Source organism: Podarcis vaucheri (assembly GCF_965113315.1).
Source record: "Podarcis vaucheri genome assembly, chromosome: 1".
Lineage (NCBI taxonomy): Eukaryota > Metazoa > Chordata > Lepidosauria > Squamata > Lacertidae > Podarcis > Podarcis vaucheri.
The window spans coordinates 76,165,429-76,188,566 of NC_138759.1; the positions used below are offsets into that span (position 1 = coordinate 76,165,429).

General features: G+C 39.1%; 1 protein-coding gene across 4 annotated transcripts in view; it reads right to left on the minus strand.

Moving 5' to 3' along the window:
- Window positions 1-23,138, minus strand: part of KCNQ1 (potassium voltage-gated channel subfamily Q member 1) — a 307,659-nt gene that overhangs the window by 200,716 nt on the left and 83,805 nt on the right. For 2 of the 4 annotated variants that reach the window (XM_082193511.1, XM_082193514.1), the window contains exons 7-13: window positions 10,778-10,888; window positions 10,012-10,107; window positions 8,773-8,901; window positions 7,469-7,610; window positions 5,629-5,655; window positions 3,492-3,557; window positions 1,812-1,932 (exon numbers count right to left, since the gene is read on the minus strand). In XM_082193511.1, coding sequence (XP_082049637.1) covers window positions 1,812-1,932; window positions 3,492-3,557; window positions 5,629-5,655; window positions 7,469-7,610; window positions 8,773-8,901; window positions 10,012-10,107; window positions 10,778-10,888 — 692 coding nt within the window. The remainder of the gene's footprint in view (window positions 1-1,811; window positions 1,933-3,491; window positions 3,558-5,628; window positions 5,656-7,468; window positions 7,611-8,772; window positions 8,902-10,011; window positions 10,108-10,777; window positions 10,889-23,138) is intronic. The other 2 variants (XM_082193512.1, XM_082193513.1) reach the window with 2 other exon arrangements.

The window sequence follows — 23,138 nt, forward strand, 5'->3', positions numbered from 1 at the left end:
ACCTCCTATCTCACTTTTCTTAATGTGGACAGGCATGTAAGCTCCATAAACGTGGCCATGATTGAGTTAGGGAGACCCCAGAGACACCCTTAACTAAGTGTGATTTTCACAAGGCTGCTGCTGGCTTACTGCTCCTGGACCCCTGGGATATTCCTGACGTACTTGTGATGAAACAGACAAGTACCAGTTGCAAGAGTTTCTCCATCCTTCCCAAGTAAGTGAAAACAGAGATTTTAAACACATTCCTTAATCTGACTTTTACCAAGAAAGTTTCCTGACAGTACAGTAGGTAACCAATATTTTTGCCAGGTGATTTATATTGCCTGTCAAAGAGAAGTAATTTTATGCTCTCAGGTGAAATCTGTTTGCAGATACTTTTTGCCAAACACATGCCTGCAATTCACACAGCGGCTCTTACTCACGCCTTTGTGGTTATGGAATCAGTTTCTTTCATACACGCTCATTTTCATGGCCCCTGGGGCATATTAATTTATATGCAGCACTACAGTCCAAGATTCAACAGCACATTATTCTTTCTGGTTCCAAAGCCCTTCATTCTCTAACCAGGAGTTACAGTGTTATGCAGCTGGGCTATAAAATATTCTTCATGCTGATATGTCTCTTATAGAGCATGGATCACTTTTACAGTCTGAACTGAAGCTGCATTTGATCTGACTTTTACATGCTAATTGGTTTACATGGATTGGCTAGATATTTTTGATATGTACTATGGAGCCCTTTGGAATGCTTGCATGAAGGATTATACCAATGCAGCCTTTCAAATTTTAAGAGCTACTAGCTTACAGAGTTCCAGCAAAACAGACGACTTAAAAGAAAAACTGGGAGGAAGAAACACGTGAAGTCACAGTTATAAGAGCATAAAAAGCATTTGTTTATGGATTCCCTTGGGAAATAAATCCTCATTGTTAATTACGTCAAGTTGCAATTTTCTTTACAAACTTTTTTGTAACCAGAAACCACTTTTGTTTTTACGGTAGTATAACTATATATGCCTGCATTTCTGTGTTTGTGTACTATATAGCTTGATACATGGATAGTTTTATACAGTAAGCCTGCCAGGGTTACGTTCCAGGAATTGTGCCTAAAGCCACAATTGTGTACAGTATAGTCAATACACATAGAGTTTGGTGACATTGACAAGGATACAAAGGAAGAATAAGATACAGTAAATACACCAAATATTGCATAGAGAGTTTAATAGGAAACTAGGAATGATCATCATTTGATCACACCTGAGCCAAGTCTGTTTATGCAGGCCCTCATAATCCACAACATGTCCTGACACCTCTCTGGACAACAGGTGGATTCAATCTGGGTACTACTGCAATGGTGCTGTTATTCTCCACACATCACTGCTATTTTAACAGGAATAATTTCACACTATTCAGATCGTATGAGAAATGTCCAAACAGGGCACTAGCAGTTCAGGCACAACATGACACGTCCCTAAACACAAAAACCAATGCCATCTATGAATTTTTTGTATAGCTATCCACAATATTAGGTAAAAGTAAAAAGCATATCTCATAACTCAATAACCAATAGAGTATGTTTTGCTTAAAATGAAGAATATCCATCAGGTGCAATGTGACCTAAAAGTCAGATTTGTTCCATGAGCAGAATGGATAACTTTTTAATGGCTATCGGGACAGCATACATTAATTTCTACACAGAATGATTTTACATAAATAACTGTAAAGTTGATCCAGGATTATATTTTAGCTTCTAGCATGTACTGGTTGAACTTGTCTGGAGCAAATGATAGCATAATTCAGAAATCTGTGACTTACTGTGAGATGTGAGTTATTGGGGTCAGCAATGTTTCGCCTTCCAGGTCAAGTTCATCAGCAAAGCTGTTCGTCCTAATGAATGGTCCTGTGTTTGTATCTAAAAATGGAGAGTTTCTTTTCACTGTGAAAAAGAAACAGGAAGGTAAAGATTAAACTTGCTAGTAGGCAAAAGGCAGAATACTTTTTCTTTGGTGGGTCCATGATTCTGGAATGTCCAGTTAACCTCCATACAGTTACCACACTAGTTTTTCAGAAAGATTTTGAAAACCCACTTATTCTTGGTGGCTTTCTCATGACTGATACTCTTATCTAATTATTGTGCTCCTTCTGATGGTTTTTTTATTTTGTTTTATTTCTGGACTGGATACGTACTTTCTACATACATACATAATTTTATTTGTATGCTGCCTTTCCACAGTTCAAACCGTGCTGAAAGTGGCTTACAGCATAAAAAGAACACATAATTATAAAATTACAGAAGTAGACAAACCATAATTTTTTTAAATGCACAACCAAACTGAACCATTTCCACATAAATCACAAGACCTAAAATAAAGATACAAATACCTAACAGGAGCAACACCCCTCACCTCAACAAAAAACCTTAAACAGGAGCCTACAAGTCTGGTCAGCAGTCTCACCTTTTGTAGCTGGAGTCAGTTGGGCCCCACCCTCCCAGGCCAGGTGGAAAACACCTACAAGGCAGGGAGCATGTCTTCCAGGACTCTTTGGCCCCTTTAAAATACTATGAATCTACTCATGAACAGAATTCTGCAAACAAGAAGCACCACTGGAGGTGAAAAGCTATTCTGCAGTGTTTGGAGACCCTCCAGAACAGTGTGGAAGGCGGTAAAAGGAGCTGAAAGGACAAGGAAGAATAAGCAAAAATCACCTCCTTCCTTTTCTTCTATCTCCAAATGGAAGCAATATTTCCATTTGCAAAAGAGTAAGTCTGGATCCAACTCAGTATAAATACCTAGTAGTAGTCACAGTATTTATTTGTTTAAGACTAGAAGTAAATTACAGTCTCCAACTGGTTTTGTTTAAGCTTTGTATCTTCAGTACAGTGGTACCTCGGGTTACAAACACCTTGGGTTACAAACACTTCAGGTTACAAACTCTGCTAACCTGGAAGGAGTACTTCAGGTTAAGAACTTTGCCCGAGGATAATAACAGAAATCACGCACCAGCAGCAGCAGCAGCAGCAGTGGGAGGCCCCATTAGCTAAAGTGGTACCTCAGGTTAAGAATGGTTTCAGGTTAAGAACAGACCTCCGGAACGAATTTAGTTCGTAAACCGAGGTACCACTGCATAGTTCTATCTTCTGAACAGAAAGGAAACCCTAATCCTAAGGCCCGGGGGCCACATGTGGCACAATCGCTTCTCAATCCGGCCCGTGGATGGTCCGGGAATCAGCGTGTTTTTACATGAGTAGAATGTGTCCTTTTATTTAAAATGCATCTCTGGGTTAATTGTGGGGCATAGGAATTCATTCCCCCCCCCCGGAAAAAAAATATAGTCTGCCCCCCCCAAGGTCTGAGGGACAGTGGACCAGCCCCCTGCTGAAAAAGTTTGCTTACCCCTGCCCTAATCTGTCCCATAAATTGTAACAGAATGGGCGAAATGTAGTGTCTACAAGGCCAGAGTTGAGCAAATGAAGCAAAGAGATGCAAGATTTACCTGGAGAAGGGGGAGAACTGGGAGATGGCTGCTCTGTAGAAAAGGATGACCAGGAATGCTGTCGGACTGAGTGAACAGGTGACAGGAGGGGTAGGGGAGACAGTGCACAGAACACCGAAAAAGAAAGGAAGAAAGTCAAGAGAGGCAGTAATGCAATCCAAGCCAAAATTGCATCAGTTAATCTTTAAACAACAGGAAAACAGGTATTAAAAATATTTCTTGCTAGTAAGGCACATGTTTCTCTTCCTTATGTTTCTCTTCCTTCCAATATGTTTCTCTTCCTTATAATTTTAAACTACTCTAATACATGTTGAGCCTTCTTGCATCTTTGAACATTACATAAGCAATATCATTATGACTTCTTAAATATTTCTCTCATGTCCTTGGCTATTTCACCTTATTCACTTTTCCATCCCAACCCCCTCATTTCCCTTCTACATGGGTACTGTATTATCCTAGAGAATGAGAATAGAAAAGGCCTCCTAATTTCAGTAATCTCTACTACGGAAGATATATGGACATTTTGTCCCACTATACTTATGTTACGGGGAAACATTGTAAGCCTCCTTAAATTTTGGGAGAAATGTGGAAGAGAAATGTGTGAAGATACATTCAGAATAGATGTTTTCTACAGATAAACAATGGGTAAGACTTCACAACAGGTTAGAAATTAAACTTCATCACAGATTCAGATTGGTCAGTCTGACTTAGCAGGTTTGAGATTTTAGCCACGGCAAGATCTGCAAATGTTTAAGGCTTCTTAATGAAGTGTTGCTTATTTAATAGGTTTTTAAAACTTACCAGCTGCTTATAACTTTAGTCACTGATTTTATGGCTGAGTTCTACTTTATGCACTTGAGTAAAACAAAGTAACCCAAGGATTTTAATTTAAATACAGTGGTGCCTCGCAAGACGAAATTAATCCGTTCCGCGAGTTTCTTCGTCTTGCAGTTTTTTCGTCTTGCGAAGCACGGCTATTAGCAGCTTAGCGGCTATTAGCAGCTTAGCGGCTATTAACGGCTTAGCGGCTGAGCAGCTTTAAGAAAAAGGAAACAAACTCGCAAGAACTCGCAAGACATTTCGTCTTGCGAAGCAAGCCCATAGGGAAATTCGTCTTGCGGAACGACTCAAAAAACAGAAAACTCTTTTGTCTTGCATGTTTTTAGTCTTGCGAGGCATTCTTCTTGCGAGGTACCACTGTAAATAATTTACTCCTTATGGAGGGGGGGAGCTTCCATGTATTCTTTGCTTAAACACAACCAGAGGCCATCTTTAAAAGAACCAATAGGTGAATTATTCTATGTCTACTTTAGTTATTTTAATATAATATAATTTCAAGTTTCAGCAAACCTAAATGTCCTATACATTATCCAGTAAACATCTTAAGGACATTATCCTGTAAATGTTAAGTTCTTTTAGGTCTTACTGGGAATTCAGTGGGAAAACTGAACCACATTCTTAACTATATCCCATTGAAACATAAGATTTAAAAGTGATACATCTATGATGAATCATGTCCTAAATCTCCCATCCCCCTCCCACCATAATAAAAATAGGACTAAAAATTTGAATCTTTTTAAAAATAAGGAAAATATTCATTGCAATTAGGAATTCAAGAAAGGTAATGAACTGAGATTCTTAGGCTGCCATTCTCTGCACACTTACCTAGGAGTAAGCCCTACTGAATCCAGTTAGGCTTATTGTCAAGTAAACATGCATAAGCTTGCACTGCATTTTTTTACTGCAGACTTCAAATAAAAATATAAAACAATGGGATTCACATGTCATCCTAATCAGTTACAAATGAGCAAGTGAAGAAAGAAAATAAATGGCACTGAGTAAAGACAGTGGATTAACTCATTTGCTACAATGCAATTATGGGAGACAATGTTAAGAGTATATCATGTAATTAAACAGGATTTTTTTATTTTAAAAATCCTACTTTTCTTCATTACTGATTGAATCATGATAAAGGACAGATGTGAAAGAATGCACATTTGTCCCACGTCAATTGCAGAATGTTAGCAGAAAAGTAGTATAGCCAATGGCCAGCGGGAGCATAAGAAAAGCACTGCAAGCAATGTTAAGTTTTCAATGTCTGGCATGCTGTAGGAAAATACAAATTTCCTTAACTTACCAAGAAATTTGAACATTCCTTTTTGTCCTGTACACTTGTAAGAGTTTTGAGAGAAGAAAACAGAGGGAGGAGGAGGAAAAAGGGAGAATAGATGTCAGAAGGAAAAGGAAACCTTTGTTTCTAAACTGGAGTTAGTACCTGCTTATAGATTATGTTGCCCTTCAAATGGTGAAAGTCACAGTTAAAGGTTAATGTCACTTGGGCATAGAAAGCAGTGAAAGAAAGCTTTAACATCTTTTGTACTACATAACCTATTGAGAAACCAAGAACTGCATGTGAACTTTCTACCTGATATGCATTCCAATGTGGTATTCCCCATTGATATTTGCTCTCTACAGCACTTTTTTTTTTAAAATGAAATTTACTTGGAAGAAAACTTGGCAAACAAGCTCTCAAAGGAAAGGGATGTGAGCTCTAAAAATACCCATGTGTGAGTAGCAGGTATATAGGAGGACAAAGCAGTGCTTTCCTTGAACGCTTATGATCTGTGCAAGTATTCCTCAGAATCATTTTTTTTAAAGATGTTGCAGAAAGCTAACAAGAAAAATCAGATTATTATTCTAAAAAATGGAGGCTACCCAGAAGACTCATGTAGAACAGAAAGCAACTTAACAGTGAATAAGTAGCCTCTGGACCCTAGAATGATACTGTCATACTGTTAATTAGAATAATATACCGTATTTTTTGCTCTATAAGACTCACTTTTTCCCTCCTAAAAAGTAAGGGGAAATGTGTGTGCGTCTTATGGAGCGAATGCAGGCTGCGCAGCTATCCCAGAAGCCGGAACAGCAAGAGGGATTGCTGCTTTCACTGCCCAGCGATCCCTCTTGCTGTTCTGGCTTCTGAGATTCAGAATATTTTTATTCTTGTTTTCCTCCTTCAAAAACTAGGTGCATCTTGTGGTCTGGTGCGTCTTATAGAGCGAAAAATACGGTATATAAATAAACCAGTCTAAACAGAGATGAAGATTAAGGCTTTGGTTTAGTTAAACATTTTAGTTTCCTTTCCTCAGTATCACAGTTCAGATTTCAAATAAATGCTGGAAACTAAGGGGGGGGGAGAAACTAAGGAAAGTGTCGAATGCAAGAGAGTTTTCTTTAAAAATAAATAAATAAAAATAATCAAAGCGCTAGATAGATGTTGAGAAAGGTGCTAATCTTCAAGATTATGGTCAGGAGGTGTTAAGGCGTTAAGTATATAGATCCATAAATTATCTTTCTAAAATCCCTGGATAAAATGGTTTCTATAGGAAATATTTACAAGCCAAGAGTAAAATATTTTGAAACAGACTCGACAAAGACACTCAAGCACATGTAGGTTCAATCTGTTACAACAGCATTGAAACTTGTGGGCAGTAAAGCAGAACAGCCTCTTATAAACTTTCTTAGCTATAAATTTCTTCAGGGCTCAGGTATTCGTTAGGCTATTTGGTCTGGTTAAATGACAGCTCCTTATTTCAGGGTATAATCCAAACCCCAACCAGGAAGCAGTGAGGCTTGTCAAAGCACTGTGCCAGCCTGGAATGGGTCCAAACTGGGCCTGATGGCAATAGTGGGATGGCATGAGATCCAGCAATAATGGGATGGCTTGAGATTAAGGGCCAGCTCAGTCCTTCCCTCCCCTGCCTCCAGAATATCAAGTTTCAGGTTCTTCCACTGGCTGCCAGCTGGAGAGATCTGGCTGGCGGAACTTCCACTCTACACTGGCAGAGTGATGCAGACGTCACACCACGGGAGGCGACCAGCAGAGGGAAATCTCTGCCCAGCCCCAACGTCTGGCCTTACCCCTAGGCTTTGGCTTGCCGTGTTAAGTTTATGCAAATTCTAACCGAAATTCTTACCAGAATTTTCATTCGAGTCCAAGTAGTTTTCAGATTTCCGATCTTCCATCACATGGTCAAATGTGATTTGTGGAACAGATAACATTTTGTCAGGAGAAGAAGGCCCATTATCTTTTTCCGTCTTGCCTTTCTTCTTTTTTACCTGAGAGGAATACATTTTAAAATCTTCTTTAAAAAAAACAGAAACAGAGCTAAGCTAAAGATGTAATTAATTCAACACAAGAAATTAATTTATATTACAAGTAACCGAGGGAAAATAAAATTACGATTTATTATAAAATTACAATTCTACCTTTTCTTTCATGAACAGGATGTGAGGGGGAGGAGAGGGGGAAATCACTCTAGCAGGCAAGCAGAAATTCTTGTATTGATGAAGTGATCCCCTAATGTTGAATTCCTAATGTTGTGTTCCTCCCAGAGTATATCACTCCATAGTTACATTTCTCCCCTTGCCTTCCTTTTATTATAACCACTGACTTCTTAGTCAATGCCATAGTCTATGAAGGAAGTCCTCAAGAGGATAGAATTCTACCTCCTTACTGTTTGTCACTGAAACAAAATTTAGGAGACAAAGTCCGATCCTCTCCCATGATTGGTGCAGAGGAATAAAACTGCGCAACACTCAACACAGCTTCTTGGAGCTTCCTGCCAGCTAGTCAGACTGGCCCAATCATGACTATACATGGCTGTGTGTGATATCATATCAGACGTGCCGAGTTGCCCCCAACATTGGAGGCCCCGTCGCACATGCATGATGTCACACACATGGCACACCCCCCCCCAGGCCAGGCCAACTTGGCCTGCCACCCCCACCCGCCTTACCTTTGTGAAAGGGACTTGCTGGGGCCAAGATGCTTTGCACTGGTGTATCCTTGGTGGAGAATTCCAGAGCGCTTTCCTGGAAGGCCCCCTGGCAATCATCAAAGGAATGTGCCAGGAAGAAGATGCTTCACCCTGGTGTGTCCCTTTGATGATTGCTGCAGAATTTTTTTGGGGACCCAGGTCCCTACTTTAAAATATTGGGGGGTCCTGGCCCCCCAGCCCCCCTAGACGCTGCCCCTGTATCATATGAAGAATATCTTGTTATGCAAATATTGGTTGATATTCAATTTTTGCCATAGTCAGAATAAGCCTATTGATTTCAGTGAGTTTGCCCTGAGTATGACTAACGTTGAATATCACATTTTCAAGAAAGGCTGTTTTGTGTAGAGAAAACATATTCTATGGAAAAGCATTCATTTCCATCTATTTTTAAACATTAATGTGTCAAAATGCCCAAGGGAAATGGTAATGTAGCTGCTTACCGACACCATCGCAATTTTCTTTGGCTTGGGACTAGGAGACATCAAGTGATAATTTCTGGACGGTTTTTTAATATATATTTTCCATGTAGAAGAGTCTGGGTTTTCTGATGCATAGCACCTCCAGGCAGTCTAAAACATTAGTTAGATGAATTAAAGACATTTGTGTATCATCAGAAAACCAACATTAATTTATAAAGGGCAACCTTTTTAAATCTATGAACATTTGTCTAAATTAGGGATAGTGGAAATTTCAAAATTAGGGGGTGGGAGAAGAGATCTTAGTTCAGAAAACTCATGCTAATTATGAGGCAAGTTAATCCTCAGTTCAGAATGGTTCAAAAGCTAAAACAGATTAGTTTCAAACATTTGCTGGGCTTTCTTCAAATTAATCCACTTGAACTGGCCTGATTCCAAAAGATAACAAAAAATAAAATAGACTTCTTATAAACAAACACCAAAAAGAGAAAAGGCCAATTACAAATGTACAAAACTAATATATAATTGTATTTTCCCCAAAAAACAAATAATGACAAAAAATATTAACAGCAAATGTGCTTGTGCAAAATACAGTGAAACAAACAAGATCTGTATTACCATTTCCAGCCAAGACTAATTGTATGAAACATACTTTTTATTACCAGTATTTTTAACAAAACTATAAATACAAAACGTGTGTATAGAGGTAGGAGGGGGGTCTCAGAGCAGCTTTCAGATTCATGACAAGCCGAGGCACCAAGGACAGAATCTAAGTAGACCTCCTAGCACTGTTGCTCCAGCAGGTGTCTGCTAACAGGAGAGAAAGGGGGGATGTTTAATTCCCTTTTTACTCCTGCTAGTGCAGGCATGGGCAAACTCGGCCCTCCAAATGTTTTGGGACTACAACGCCCATCATCCCTGACCACTGGTCCTGTTAGCTAGGGATGATGCGAGTTGTAGTCCCAAAACATCTGGAGGGCTGAGTTTGTCTATGCTTGCTCTAGTGCTTCCTGAAATCTGTGCTGGTGGGTTGGCATTCTGTTTTGGCATTCTCCAGAACAGATTTCTGAGAGTGCTGGGGCTGCAGAAAGCAAAGGGAATAGGCAAAAACTGCTCCTTTGCCTTTGTTAACAGACACCTGCCACTGGATCAAAATTCCTTGGCGTTGCACAAAAGCACCTGCTGGGTCCAACCCAATAGGATTCTTTAAAAAAAATATCTATCAAAATATATGCAGTAAATGTAGGCTCTAATCACCATTACCTGAATGAGAGAAGCAGCTGCTGGAATTTGCCGATTGAAGTGCTTCTGTCGTTGTTTCTGCTGTACCTTCAAGGCAAATCCAGAACCAAGAATACCCTGAAGAAAGGAGTGTTTTCAGAAGAGAAATGCCTTTTAAATTTATACCTTTTAAATTTAATATATATTTAATATACCTTTTAAATTTAATTTCAAGCAAATTCTGCTCAAATGGTATTTGCCCCAAATCTGAGATCGTCCCAGATTTCTTCTGGCTGGTTCTACTTGAGCTGCCACATTTTCCGTATTTCCATATTTTCCATTATACTGGACCCAGATATTTTTGCACTTTTACTTACAGTCACGCTTTTAAAGAGACTGTATGGTACACAGGAACTACAGTGGGCAGTTACCCACATTAAAACTTTGTGTTGTTTTTGCACATGGTTATTTTACATATGCCCACACTAATAATTGTTTACGCAACAATAGCAGACCACAAAACTCATGATACAACATGCTTGTGATAAAAGCATGGATGCATAAATATCCAGGGCTTGTGTGTAACTATTGTATAAAAAGTATGGTAGCCCCAACAGTATTTGGGCAGAATCTAACCAGCCAGATTAACACCCAAGCACAGAAATTCATCACTTTGGCAGTGATAAACAGTTGCTCAAGAGCGTTCGAACTCAAATATGTAAGAATCCTCCCAATGAGAAAATACTGCATGTATGCATATGAATTTAAACTTATTTGAAAACAAATTGAAATACTCTAAACCACGTACCGCAGGCAAGGCAAAAAATGAAATTGCAAACACAGAAAAGCAAGATGCAATGGTTTTCCCTATCCATGTCTGAGGCACTTTGTCTCCGTAACCAATGGTTGTTACAGTCACCTGAAAGTAAGAATTAAGCATTATTAGAACACATTATCATATTATTAGGACATAAGTTTATTGATATTCCAATTTGCTTTGAGCATGAAACCGAGTGATGATAATTGTCATACATTGTAACAAACACATTTTTTTTTAATTACTCTGAAAATGCCATTCGTTCCTCCATGCAATCAGAAGAGCATGTTAAGGTCAGGTCTCTGAAGGACCAGAGTGTCTATGCTCTTTGATGCAATGCTTTCTATGGAGACCAGATCTACTGCCACTGTGGATCCTTCTGCCCCAAGTGGTTGCCTCACCTTGCCTCATGGGTGGCCCTGCATTATTGCCTCTCTGACCTACGTATATACGAACCATTAAACCTCGTTAAGTATTTGGGTTCCTCCAGTACTTACTTTCAGAGTGTTTGAAAAGCCGTGTTGTCATCAGCACACTAAGGAACTAGGAGTCTGTCTTCCTAGTGCACCGGAGGCCTTAATAAACTCTTGTTTCTAAAGGCATGCTTTTAGCCCACATTATTAAATATTCATTCATTCATTCATTCATTCATACATCTATACTCCACCTTTTCTTAAAGGAGCTTAAAACAGTGTATCTCGGTGCATGAAAATCAGAAAGATTTTGCAAGACAGTAGTCAGAAAACAAGTTACTGAGTCCTGTTCCCCTCTTGTTTACACATCTCTATGGTAGCTAAACATACCAGGCATTCCTTCCCGTTTTCTTCTTTACTAGGAACACCTCCAACAAAATATTTCAGATTCTGCACTTTAGGTACTAGCAGCTAATTTGTGTTATTAGAGATCTTTGCATTACTCTTGTGCCACAGCTATTTTGTATAATTTCACAAACATCTGAATACATAAGAAACCTATCCTTCTAGTGTAGTGCGTTGAAGAAACGTATAATAGTAAAACAGTCTTTAATTCATGAGAAAGAAAAGAAGGCAGGAAATTGAATTACAACATAGCTCATGTTAACATGCTGTAAATTCAAAGCCTTAATTTAGGCCTTTATGACTTGGAAAACTTTACGGTACATGAGGTTTCAGGGCCATGGGCAGCTTGCCCAAATCCCACTCTTCTCTTTGGGGAAAACCATACCAGCCCAAGTAAAAACAAACTTTACATTGATAATTTTATTTATAACAAAGAAGGTATTTCCTAATGCATGGGTACTATACATTAAGAAAACAGAAGGAAGGGTGAAAAATGCCACATGAAACAACTATATATTTTTAAGTATTATAGTGATGCAATGATGTCAAAAGGAAAAGGGACAGATCTAAAGTCAGTAGCTGATCCCTGCAATATTATGATACACCGATTCACATATTTCATTAGAGGGTGTCTGGAAACTAATATGAAATGAAAATCAAACACCTGAGAAGAATGATTTTAAGGAGACGATGGTCACAGCTTTTGCACTGCACCAAAGTTTATAAAGGTTGCAGTAAGCGATGACTAAATGTAAGTCAGACTTTATTCAAGACCTTACAGAAATAATGGAGTCCATTTCAGCAACAAAAGCAGATGAGAGTATTCAGATGCCCATAACATTTTCTTTCTTTTTCCAATAATATTTTCACACACAAAAAACTGCACAGGTGTACTAAGCCCTGTGTTTTTAGAGGAAAAGTTGAGAAAATACAAGTACTGTAGCAGAAGTACTTTTGGATATTCGTGTTTTTTTATCACCACATACAAAAAGTGCCATACTAAATGTCAAAAAAAAAATTATCCTTGTGCATGTGTCTAGATTTCTGTACAATAAATAATATATTCTTTAAAAATAGGATGACACTCTTGCACCAAATATCTGAAACTGATTGTATTATCCAGTATTTAAAAGAAGCAGTAACATCACTAAGATGATCACAAATGAATCTTGGAATTGAAGGATTTGCATCTGGATAACAACATCAGTTTAAAACGCTGCTTTGAAAAGAAATAGGCTGCTAGTTATTGCGAATGAGAAGAAGAGATTATTTCAATTTCCCACCAAATTTCCAATTTTTCATGTTAGGCTTTGGAAAAACGCTGAAGCAGAAAGGACAGTAGCTTTGCATGCAGGAACCCCCAGGTTCAGTCCCTGGTACCTCCAGTTAAGCAAATTAGAAAACAAGTTGTAAGTTAAACCACTTCCTGAGACTGTGGAGCGCTACTGGCAATTGGAGGAAAGAACACTGAGCTAGTATGACTCAGTATAACACACACACACACAGAGAGAGAGAGAGAGAGAGAGAGAGAGAGAGAGAGAGAGAGAGTCCCTGTCCCGGTTTTGTTCCATTGGAGGCATTCCATGCCTCCATTTAAAAAACCTAGCAATTATCTTGTTAGGGAACATGTCCTGAACAAGTAGGTATAACAAAAGGTAGCAGCAATGTCAAAGACTCCATTGCACAATTCTCTTCCATCCTCTTGCACAATTTCGTGTCAATTACAATGGGGCTGGAACAGATTGTGGACTGTCCCAACAGCAGAGAACTGGCCATTTTATTTACAATTCACTTTAGTAAGCTGAGCTATCATAATACAAAGTTACCTTCAAGCCCAGCATAAACTGTTGTGAAATCTGTAAGCATGTTTTATTTACATAATACGGGAAAGCGGGGGTGGGGGGGTGGGCCTGTACAGAATAAGTTATTTGCTCTTGAAAGCCTCTTTATTACAAAACTAGAATTGTAAAAAATAAAAGAGAGACAATATTTGAATAGGTTTGTTTGGTCAGCTGGATAGTTTTACAACACTATTATTCACAGAAGGATGTATTAGCTCTTCCAACAGCTTTGGAGCCAAGCATTCAGCATTGTTGAAAAGTTTATGGTATCATTTTCCAGCAAAGGCCAGTATAGCTGAAAGTTATAAGAACATAACTCACAAAGAACAATGACAGTCAGATGAAAAGCCACCCATGAGACTAGGATGATGTGCAAACAAATAATTATGTTGTTTCATTAAAATGTTATAGCCTTGTTGGTGGGCTTTCATTGGCATGCAGACATATCATGACAAAGAACCTTGTAACACATTCCGTTCACTGCGGCATAAACCTTTGTATACTACATTCCACAAACTTATTATATAACTTGGACCCTAACCCATAATTACTCTAAGCATATTTTGAGGTGCCATAATGCCCTTTTTTCTATAGTAAACTAACAGGGTTTTTTTTTTAAAAAAATGTTTAATTCTTTGGAATTTGTCCCTTAGTAAATATATAGGAAGCTTGATTAAATGTATTTTTGTAAAATGCTTTGAGGGTGTGTGTTTTTTTTAAAAAAACCACACCAATCAAATGGTATATAAATTTTATTAAATAAATACATAAATGTCAATAATGGACAAATGTAATAGCTGCACCAAATTCTGTGGGTCATGTCTAGAATGGATTGTATGGTGAGGTAGGTACAGGCTAGTCACAGATACATACTGTATTTTTTTTTATAATAATTTTATTAATTTTCCAACATATATAAAACAGAAAGTAAAACAAAACAATACAAAACATACAAACAGATAAACACGTATAATTTCTTAAACTTATTTTCATACACCTTATTTCCCGGACTTCCCCATACCTCCCTTTTTCTGCATCCTTATGTTAACCCTTTCTCAGCAACCCTTAGTTCAATTAATTCGCTCATTTTCATTTTACATTCTTTAAAGTTATGATTTACAGCTGCAAATCTCTATTTCTTATAACCATAACATCTCAGCCATCATCAATCTTACAACAGTCTTTAAGATATTTTTTGAATTTCTTCCAATCTTCTTCCACCGTCTCACTCCCCTGGTCACGGATTCTGCCGGTCATCTCTGCCATTCCCATATACTCGATCACCTTCGCTTGCCATTCTTCCAGAGTGGGTAGCTGCTGCGTCTTCCAATACTTTGCCAGAAGAATTCTTGCCGCTGTAGTAGCATACACAAAGAATGTTCTATCTTTCCTTGACACCAATTGGCCCACCATGCCCAAGAGAAAGGCCTCTGGTTTTTTCAAAAATGTCCATTTAAGGACTTTTTAAATTTCATTATAGATCATTTCCCAGTAGGCCTTTACCTTCGGGCAGGTCCACCAAAGGTGATAAAAGGTACCTTCAGTCTCATTACATTTCCAACACTTATTACTGGGCAAATGGTAAATTTTTGCAAGTTTGACTGGGGTCATGTACCACCTATAGATCATTTTCATTATATTCTCTCTCAATGCATTACAAGCTGTAAACTTAATACCTGTATTCCATAACTGTTCCCAGTCATCAAGCATTATGTCATGACCTATATCTTGTGCCCATTTGATCATTGCTGATTTTACCGTTTCATCTTGTGTATTCCACTTCAGCAGCAAATTGTACATTCTCGACAAGTTCTTAGTATTGGGTTCTAACAATTCTGTTTCTAATTTCGACCTCTCCATCTGAAAACCTATTTTCCTGTCCTGTTTAAATACCTCGTTTATCTGATGGTAATGCAACCAGTCTCGTACTTTGGACTTTAATTTGTCAAAGCTCTGCAGTTTAACTCTTTCACCGTCTTGTTCTAAAATTTCACAATACTTTGGCCATTTGGACTCCATATTTAGTTTTTTTATCTCTTTAGCCTCCATAGGTGATAACCACCTGGGTGTTTTACTTTCCAGTAAATCCTTATATCTTATCCAAACATTATACAGTGCTTTCCTAACAATATGGTTTTTGAAGCCTTTATGCAGTTTTACCTTGTCATACCATATGTATGCATGCCAACCAAATCTATTGTCATACCCTTCCAGATCCAAAATGTCTGTATTTTCAAGAAGTAGCCATTGTTTCAACCAGCAAAAAGCTGCCGATTCATAGTAAAGTCTCAAGTCCGGCAGGGCAAAACCCCCTCTATCTTTTGCGTCAGTTAAAATCTTAAAGTTTATTCTGGGCTTTTTGCCCTGCCAGACAAATCTTGATATATCTTTTTGCCACCTCTTGAAACAGTCCATCTTATCCAAGATCTGGAGTGTCTGGAATAAAAACAACATTCTAGGCAATACATTCATCTTAATAACAGCAATTCGGCCTAACAAGGAAAGTCTCAACCTTGACCATATTTCTAAATCTTTCTTCACCTCTGACCAACATTTATCATAATTGTCTTTAAATAGGTTTGCATTTTTAGAAGTCAAGTTCACACCCAGGTATTTCACCTTTTTTGTTATTGTTAAACCAGTTTCACTCTGAAACTTCTCTTTTTCTGCCATTGTTAGATTTTTCTCTAACACTTTGGTTTTTTGCATATTCAGTTTGAATCCTGCTACTTGACCAAATTTCTCAATTAGTTCTAAAACTCTTTTAGTACTAGTCTCTGGCTGTTGCAAAGTCAGTACCAAATCATCTGCAAATGCCCTTAATTTATAGTCTTTAGCTCCGAGCTGACTACCTTTAACCAATTGGTCCCCTCTAATCATGTTCAGCAAGACCTCCAGGACTGTTATAAAAAGTAAGGGTGATATTGGGCATCCCTGTCGTGTACCTTTTTCTATAGGAATCTCTTCCGTTACCACATTGTTAACAATCAACTTTGCTTTTTGCTTAGAGTATATAGCACCTATACCGTTTTCAAATCCTTGGCCTACCCCCATTCCTTGAAGATTCTTCTTCATAAAGGTCCAACAAATGTTATCAAAGGCTTTCTCCGCATCCACAAAAATTATCACTGCTTTTCTATTAATATTTACTTCCAACAACTCTAAAATGTCTATAATATTCCTTACATTGTCTGACATATGTCTCCCTGGGAGAAAGCCTGTTTGGTCCTTGTGAATCTCCTGCACCAAAACTCTCTTTAGTCTTTTTGCTAAAATGTCTGCAAAAATTTTATAATCCACATTGAGTAATGATATAGGGCGGTAGTTTTTAACCTGATTCTTTTCAGTCTCTGTTTTCGGTATAAGTGAAATAAAAGCTTCTTTCCACGATTCGGGTGCCTTTTTCCCTTCCAAAATTTCATTACAAACTTCCTTCAATGGTTGTATTATCCATTCCTTCAATGCCTTGTAGTATCTAGCAGTCAAGCCATCTGGTCCTGGGGATTTTCCCAATTTCATCTTCTGGATGGCATCCTCTATTTCTTGTCCTGTTATTTTCTCATTCAAAATCCTTTTACTTTGATCTGAGATCTTTGGTAGTCCGTACTTTTTAATAAATTCTTCTATTTCTTGCTCATTAACCGGCCCTTGTGCATATAGTTTCCTAAAAAAACTTAGGAAACAGTTATTTATCTCATTTGGTTTGTGGATAATTTTTCCTTCCATTTCCAGACATGTCACAGTATTCAATTTTTGTCTCTTTTTCAGTTGCCATGACAGGAGTTTCCCACATTTGTCTGCCGATTCAAATGTTCTTTGTCTCATTTGCTTTATCTTCCATTCTATCTCTTGATTCATCAGTTCCATATATTGTGTCTGATAATACTTTATTTCTCTCAAAATCTCATGAGACTTTGGTTTGGACCTCAATTTCTTTTCGGCTTCTTTTATCTTTTCCAAAAGTTTTTCTTTTCTCTCATTCTGTTTTTTCCTCTTTATGGAGTTTTGTTGTATTAGGAAACCTCGCATCACGGCCTTGCTAGCGTCCCAGATTGTTCTTTTTTCCACATCAGTTCTCAAATTTATCTCAAAGTAATCTTTCAATGCTTTTTGGGCCTTCTTGTAGATCTCTTCATCTCTAAACAGGGTATCATTCATCCTCCATCTGAAGGTTCCAGTTGTTGTTAATTTCATCTCTATCTTCACTGCATTATGGTCAGAGCAAGTCTTTGGGCGGATTTCTGCTTTTTTTATCTTCGGTGCCATGCAACTAGTTACCCAAATTTGGTCAATCCTTACACAGATACATACTGTAAGCAATTTTAGAAACATAAAATGGAAGCACCATGTTTAATATAAGAGAGCTTAGCTAGCACAAATGCAGACCACTCTGTTATACATTCTGCATATACTAATTGGCCAAGAATTGAAGCCACTGAAGCAATTGCATGAGTAGAATGACTTCCTCTCCTTCGGCGTCTCTTCCACCTCCAAATCTGCTCCAGAAAGTAGGGAGACCCCAGCAGCAGATTTGAGGGGCTTCAGTGGGTGCATAGGTGAGATTCTATTGCACAGGCAAAACTCATTCTGCTCATGCAATGACTTCACTGAATACAATCCAGATGTAGTATTGCTCTTTTTTTAAAAAAAAGTCCCATTTAAATATGGAGGAAATTAAATACAAATTATTATTCCTGAGTTTCCACCTGATTTAGGGGCAATTCTCTCCCCTCCAAAGATTTTCTGTTCAAGAACATAACCTTAGCTATAGAAACGCTGGGCAAGAAATGTGCTTCAAGTGTAGATTGAATTAATGAATAAATGATACGACGATAACTTGTCAACCACGTAAAATGATAGACAAGTTGGAATATTGTTTCTGTCTCCTAAAGATCAATGTGCAGATAACACAAGGGCTGTGAAAGGATTTTCCACAGAGACCTGTGCTGCCATTATGTGGTGACTCACCACTGAGAAATATGCCTCAGTGATACAATGGTTTGGGACCAGGTTATCTGAAGGACCACTAGCACCCACATGACTTTAAGATCAGCTTCTGAGGCCCTGCTTTCTTGCCCATCAGTACAAACATTAGTTGGTGGGTACAAGGGATAGGGTTTTCTCTCAGGGTGGTCTCACATTTGTGGAGTTCCCCCTCTGAGGAAGTTTGTATGGCCTTATCATTGCTAACTTTCCAGCCCCTGTATATGGTGTTTATTGACCTGACTAAGGCCTTCGACACTGTAAAACCATACTGCCCTGTGGACTGTCCTTCTGAAAATCAGCTGCCCAGATAAACTTGTGAACATATTGTTGTCAGGAGTTCGTCCTAAACTCGAGTAGGACCCTGGTATAGACACATGCCCGACTGGCATGTTCTCTCCCTCCTGGTCGTTTGTTTGGGAGCTTCAAAAGCTTTCTTCTGCCCGAACATCACAGCGACTGATGCCAACAGACACCGGCACACTTAGGGATCCGCAGAGTCTTTGCAGCTTGTGTAACAGACCTCAGCCCTCAGCATTTTGGCTAATCTACTTTATTTACATATAAACATTCAGAGCGCTCTGACTTAGCTCCTTCCTTTTTCTCATCAGACAGCAAAGAGAAACAACAAAGGACAATAATCCCACTTCACGGAACACAGTAACACAAACATCCTGTCTCTGTCGCTTCCCACACTGTGGAGTCAAAACATACACCATCATGGGATAAGACAACAATCCCATGACTGCAATCACAGAGCAGGAATCTTAACACATATTAGGCTCCTCCACAATAATACAACGGCAACAATGGCTCTCAAAGTGAACCATTCATGGTGGGATCAGGCATTAAACAGATGGGCTATCGCCCCAACTCTATTTATTATCTTCATCGCCATTATCCTACATATTGTTGAAGGGAAACTCCCCACTGGGGTAGAAAGCATATATCGAACAGAGTAGGCTGTTTAATCTAAGTAGGCTGAAAGCAAAGAGTAAGGTTACCATAACTTCCATCATAAAGCTTCAGTATGCTGGTGACAACGTAGTGTGAGCACCTAAATATCTTTGCCTATCACTTAATATCCAAATAACCAAAGTGCTGCACAAAACAACTTTCAAGAGTGCTGCACAAAGTGCTGCACAAAACATCTTTCAAGAGAACTCTAAAAACATTTTTATTTCAATCCACATTCAATTAATTACTGTGTTTTTATTCATTGTGACTGCTCTTTATAAAAAAAGTGCACAGTGGAGTTTTAATCTATGTTTTTGCAGTATTATTGTATTGTTTTTAATTTCATGTGTTTTTGTGAAGTCAATCTGTAGACTGTAATGCTGCTTAAAAAACATTTAAAAGAAAAACTTATTCATTTATCCTCCACCTTTCAAAGTATTTTCCCCAAGTCAGCTTATACTATCAGCAAAACAGCAGCATCAGTAACAATAAAACAATTTAAAAGGACCATCTGTCTAAAAAAGAAACAGAAACCTAACAGCAAATTGTTCCAGAGCAAAAGGGTCGGGGAAAATGCTTGGTGGACTGGTTCTGGAGTAAAATTGTTATGCCAAATCTCAGAAGTAATTGTCAAGAGAAAAGTCATATTAACACTGGGTTCCAAGCATGTTGCCTGAAACTGTACCTTGTGTGGGTTTTCTTATTTGCTTTGCTCTCTACCCTCCCTCCACCCACAGTTGTGGACTTGTAATTTCTGATAAAAAGATTAAAGGAATTCTGCAATTTCATTGTAAATGCACTGGAATGTCAGGGGGAGGGGCAAACAAAGGTCTATCCATAGGTTATCACATTAAAATTTCATCACAACTCAGCAGGAAAAGCTAAATGTTTCAATTAAAAGCATGGTCACACACAGTCATTTCTCACTGCAAGGCTTTGATCTAGTAGAATCACCACAGGAGTGGATGTATGACTAATCTCATCCCTGTTTAATAGTCTAGAGAAATGAAGCTGCAGCGAAGTTAAGATTACCATCGGAAATAGCTGATAACAAAGAGAAAATAAACCATAACCAAAGGTACATGGATTAATAGTGACAAACACTGGCTTGCTTCATTTAAACTTGTGCGGGGGTGGGGGATATAATGCAAATGGAATTTAGAAGTATTTAGAGACTGCACAGACACCAGGGCGAAATACTTATCGGATAATAAAATACAGCCCTTTCACAGTGGCAGCAATTTTAAACCCTGGCAGAATTCTAGTTTCATTTGAACTGGTTTTGTTAATGCTGCAAAGATAGAAACAGCCTGGGATGGATTCTGGAAACTGCAGGATTCTGCTCTGAGACTGACTGCTGTTGCATTCCTACCATTATTCCTGAGCCTGCAATTTTTAAAAACAAACCAACAGATTTTCATACTACTGGATTTAGTGTAAGGCACTTCTCCTCATTCAAGTCAGGGCACCTGACTTTTGCTGATCCCCTCCTGCCCACTTAAACCCTCTGACCTCCTAAAAAGCTGATCCTGAGGGCTGATGGTCCCTTCAGTCCACAATGTATTGCAATACAGAAGGCAGCACTAAGAGTGTGGGACTACAATAATTAGGTGCACGAGTGTGTATTAGTGGAATTGCTTTCTGCTAGGGCAAAGTCATCATCAGCTGAAACGTTATAAATCTGTAATCCTCTTTCCCAAAGAGAACGTTTGCCCTGCAAAACCCACAGAGTACATGAAAATCAGATTATCAAAACAGTTCTGTATGTTCGTTTTAAATGACTGGAGCAGAAGGACCACTATATTACAAACAGAATTAGCACCCATGCCTGATTTAAGCCCGTATTTATGCAAATAGTCTCACATTGAAGCAGTGGCGTAGCGTGGGGGGTGCCAGGGGTGCCGGCCGCACCGGGCGCAACATTTGGGGGGGTGCGTTTGGCCGGCCCTCCTCGAGGAAGCAGGAACCCCACTGTCCTCGGACCTCCTCCAAAGGCTGGCGGTGGGGCAGAGAGACCTTCTCCCCGCGCCAGCCTTCGGAAGGCCGTTCCGAAGCCTGGCGGTGGGGCGGAGAGACCTTCTCCCCGCGCCAGCCTTCGGATGGCTGTCCTGAAGACTTGTGGTGGGAGCAGTGGCGTAGCGTGGGGGGTGCAGGGGGGGCCTGCCGCACCTGGCGCAACATCTGGGGGGGCGCAGAAGAGACTCGAGTGCTAAAATCCACGGGTTAGGGGGCGCAAATTACTTGCCTTGCCCCGGGTGCTGAGAACCCACGCTACGCCATTGCATTGAAGAACGATGTGTTCAAACCACGATCTTGCCTAGCACAGTCATGAAAATTAAGTTTATGCTCATTCAGACAATCCCCTAAACCAGGGGTGCACAACCTGTGGCCCTCAAGATGTTTCCGGACTACAACTCCCATCAGCCCCAGCCAGCATATCCAGTGATTAGGGATGATGGGAGATGTAGTCTGGAGGGGTGCACAACCTAAACCATGGTTTGAATTGAGGTGATCATGAGCAAACTGTGGCAACCCTGAAGATTACATACTTCTCCTCCCATCTTCTCCTTTGTGCCATTGTTTAGGTCAGCCTTCTTGAATCTGGTGCCTTCCAGATCTTTTGGATTATAACTTCCCCCAGTCTTAGCCAGCATAGTCAACAGCAAGGGATGGTGGGAATTGTAGCCCAAAACAGTGGGATGGTACCAAGTGGGTGAAGATTAGTTTTTAGGTGACCACCTGGAACCAGGCTTTTATGTAAGAGAAAGAGTTCACAGTTTATGGAACAGATCATAATGGGTAGAAATTTGCTGTTTGGCAACAGGTCCCAATGTTGTTGAAGGCGAAGAGCCCAAAGTGCAAGCTGCTGCATAATGGAAAATTGCTGGCTGCATTTCAGTCACCTGTTGGATTGTGGCCATAGCCATTTACTATATACATGTCACTGGCAGGAATATATGGATGATTTAGAATTTCCACCTTATGACCTTTAAACTGGCCCAAATAAAAAATAAAAAAGCAGGTTGGGAATGTTGTTTTTTTCTTTAGAAAAGTGACTTCAGTACTGGGCAAGGAACAATTTTATATCTGAAAACATTTGCATCAATTGGCAATTGTGAGTGAGCAATTGTTCCACAACACCCCCTGCCTGAACCCCCTCTGTTGCAAGTAACTGAAAAAGATTCATTCTTACATACCATTCATGTGGTTTATAATTACTTAGATATGTAATTTATTTATGGGAAAATACAAGATGTTATTAATCAGGATGATTTTAACAGACAACTCTAATTGTGGATTGACAACAGATAGGGGTGTCTAAGGAAAACACCATTAAAAAAAGCTGGTCCCCATTTTCCTGAGAACTCAGCAGAAATCCAGGCAAAATAAAGAGATGTTTCAAAGTAGCAGTGATTGGCAAATTATGCACGTTGCCTCTAAGTATAATTAAATCGTTGTTATTTTGCGACATTTTCTAGAACAAAAACTTAATAGCCTAGTTGTTTTACTTCAGAAAGTATAGACTGCCGCATGCCAGCTGTTCTGTTTACTACTCAAATGCACTGGAAACAGTAGAAGGTTTGCTCTACACTATCAATCACAGTGACACATGTGTGTGTTCTAGCCAAAATTAAACACTTTTATATCCCACTGAATTAAATAGGAAGAAGTTCAGTGCATGTTTACTCCCGCCACTTAAACCAATGGGACAGAAAAGTGCTGAGCTCAGTCTGATTCATGCTCACAACTAAC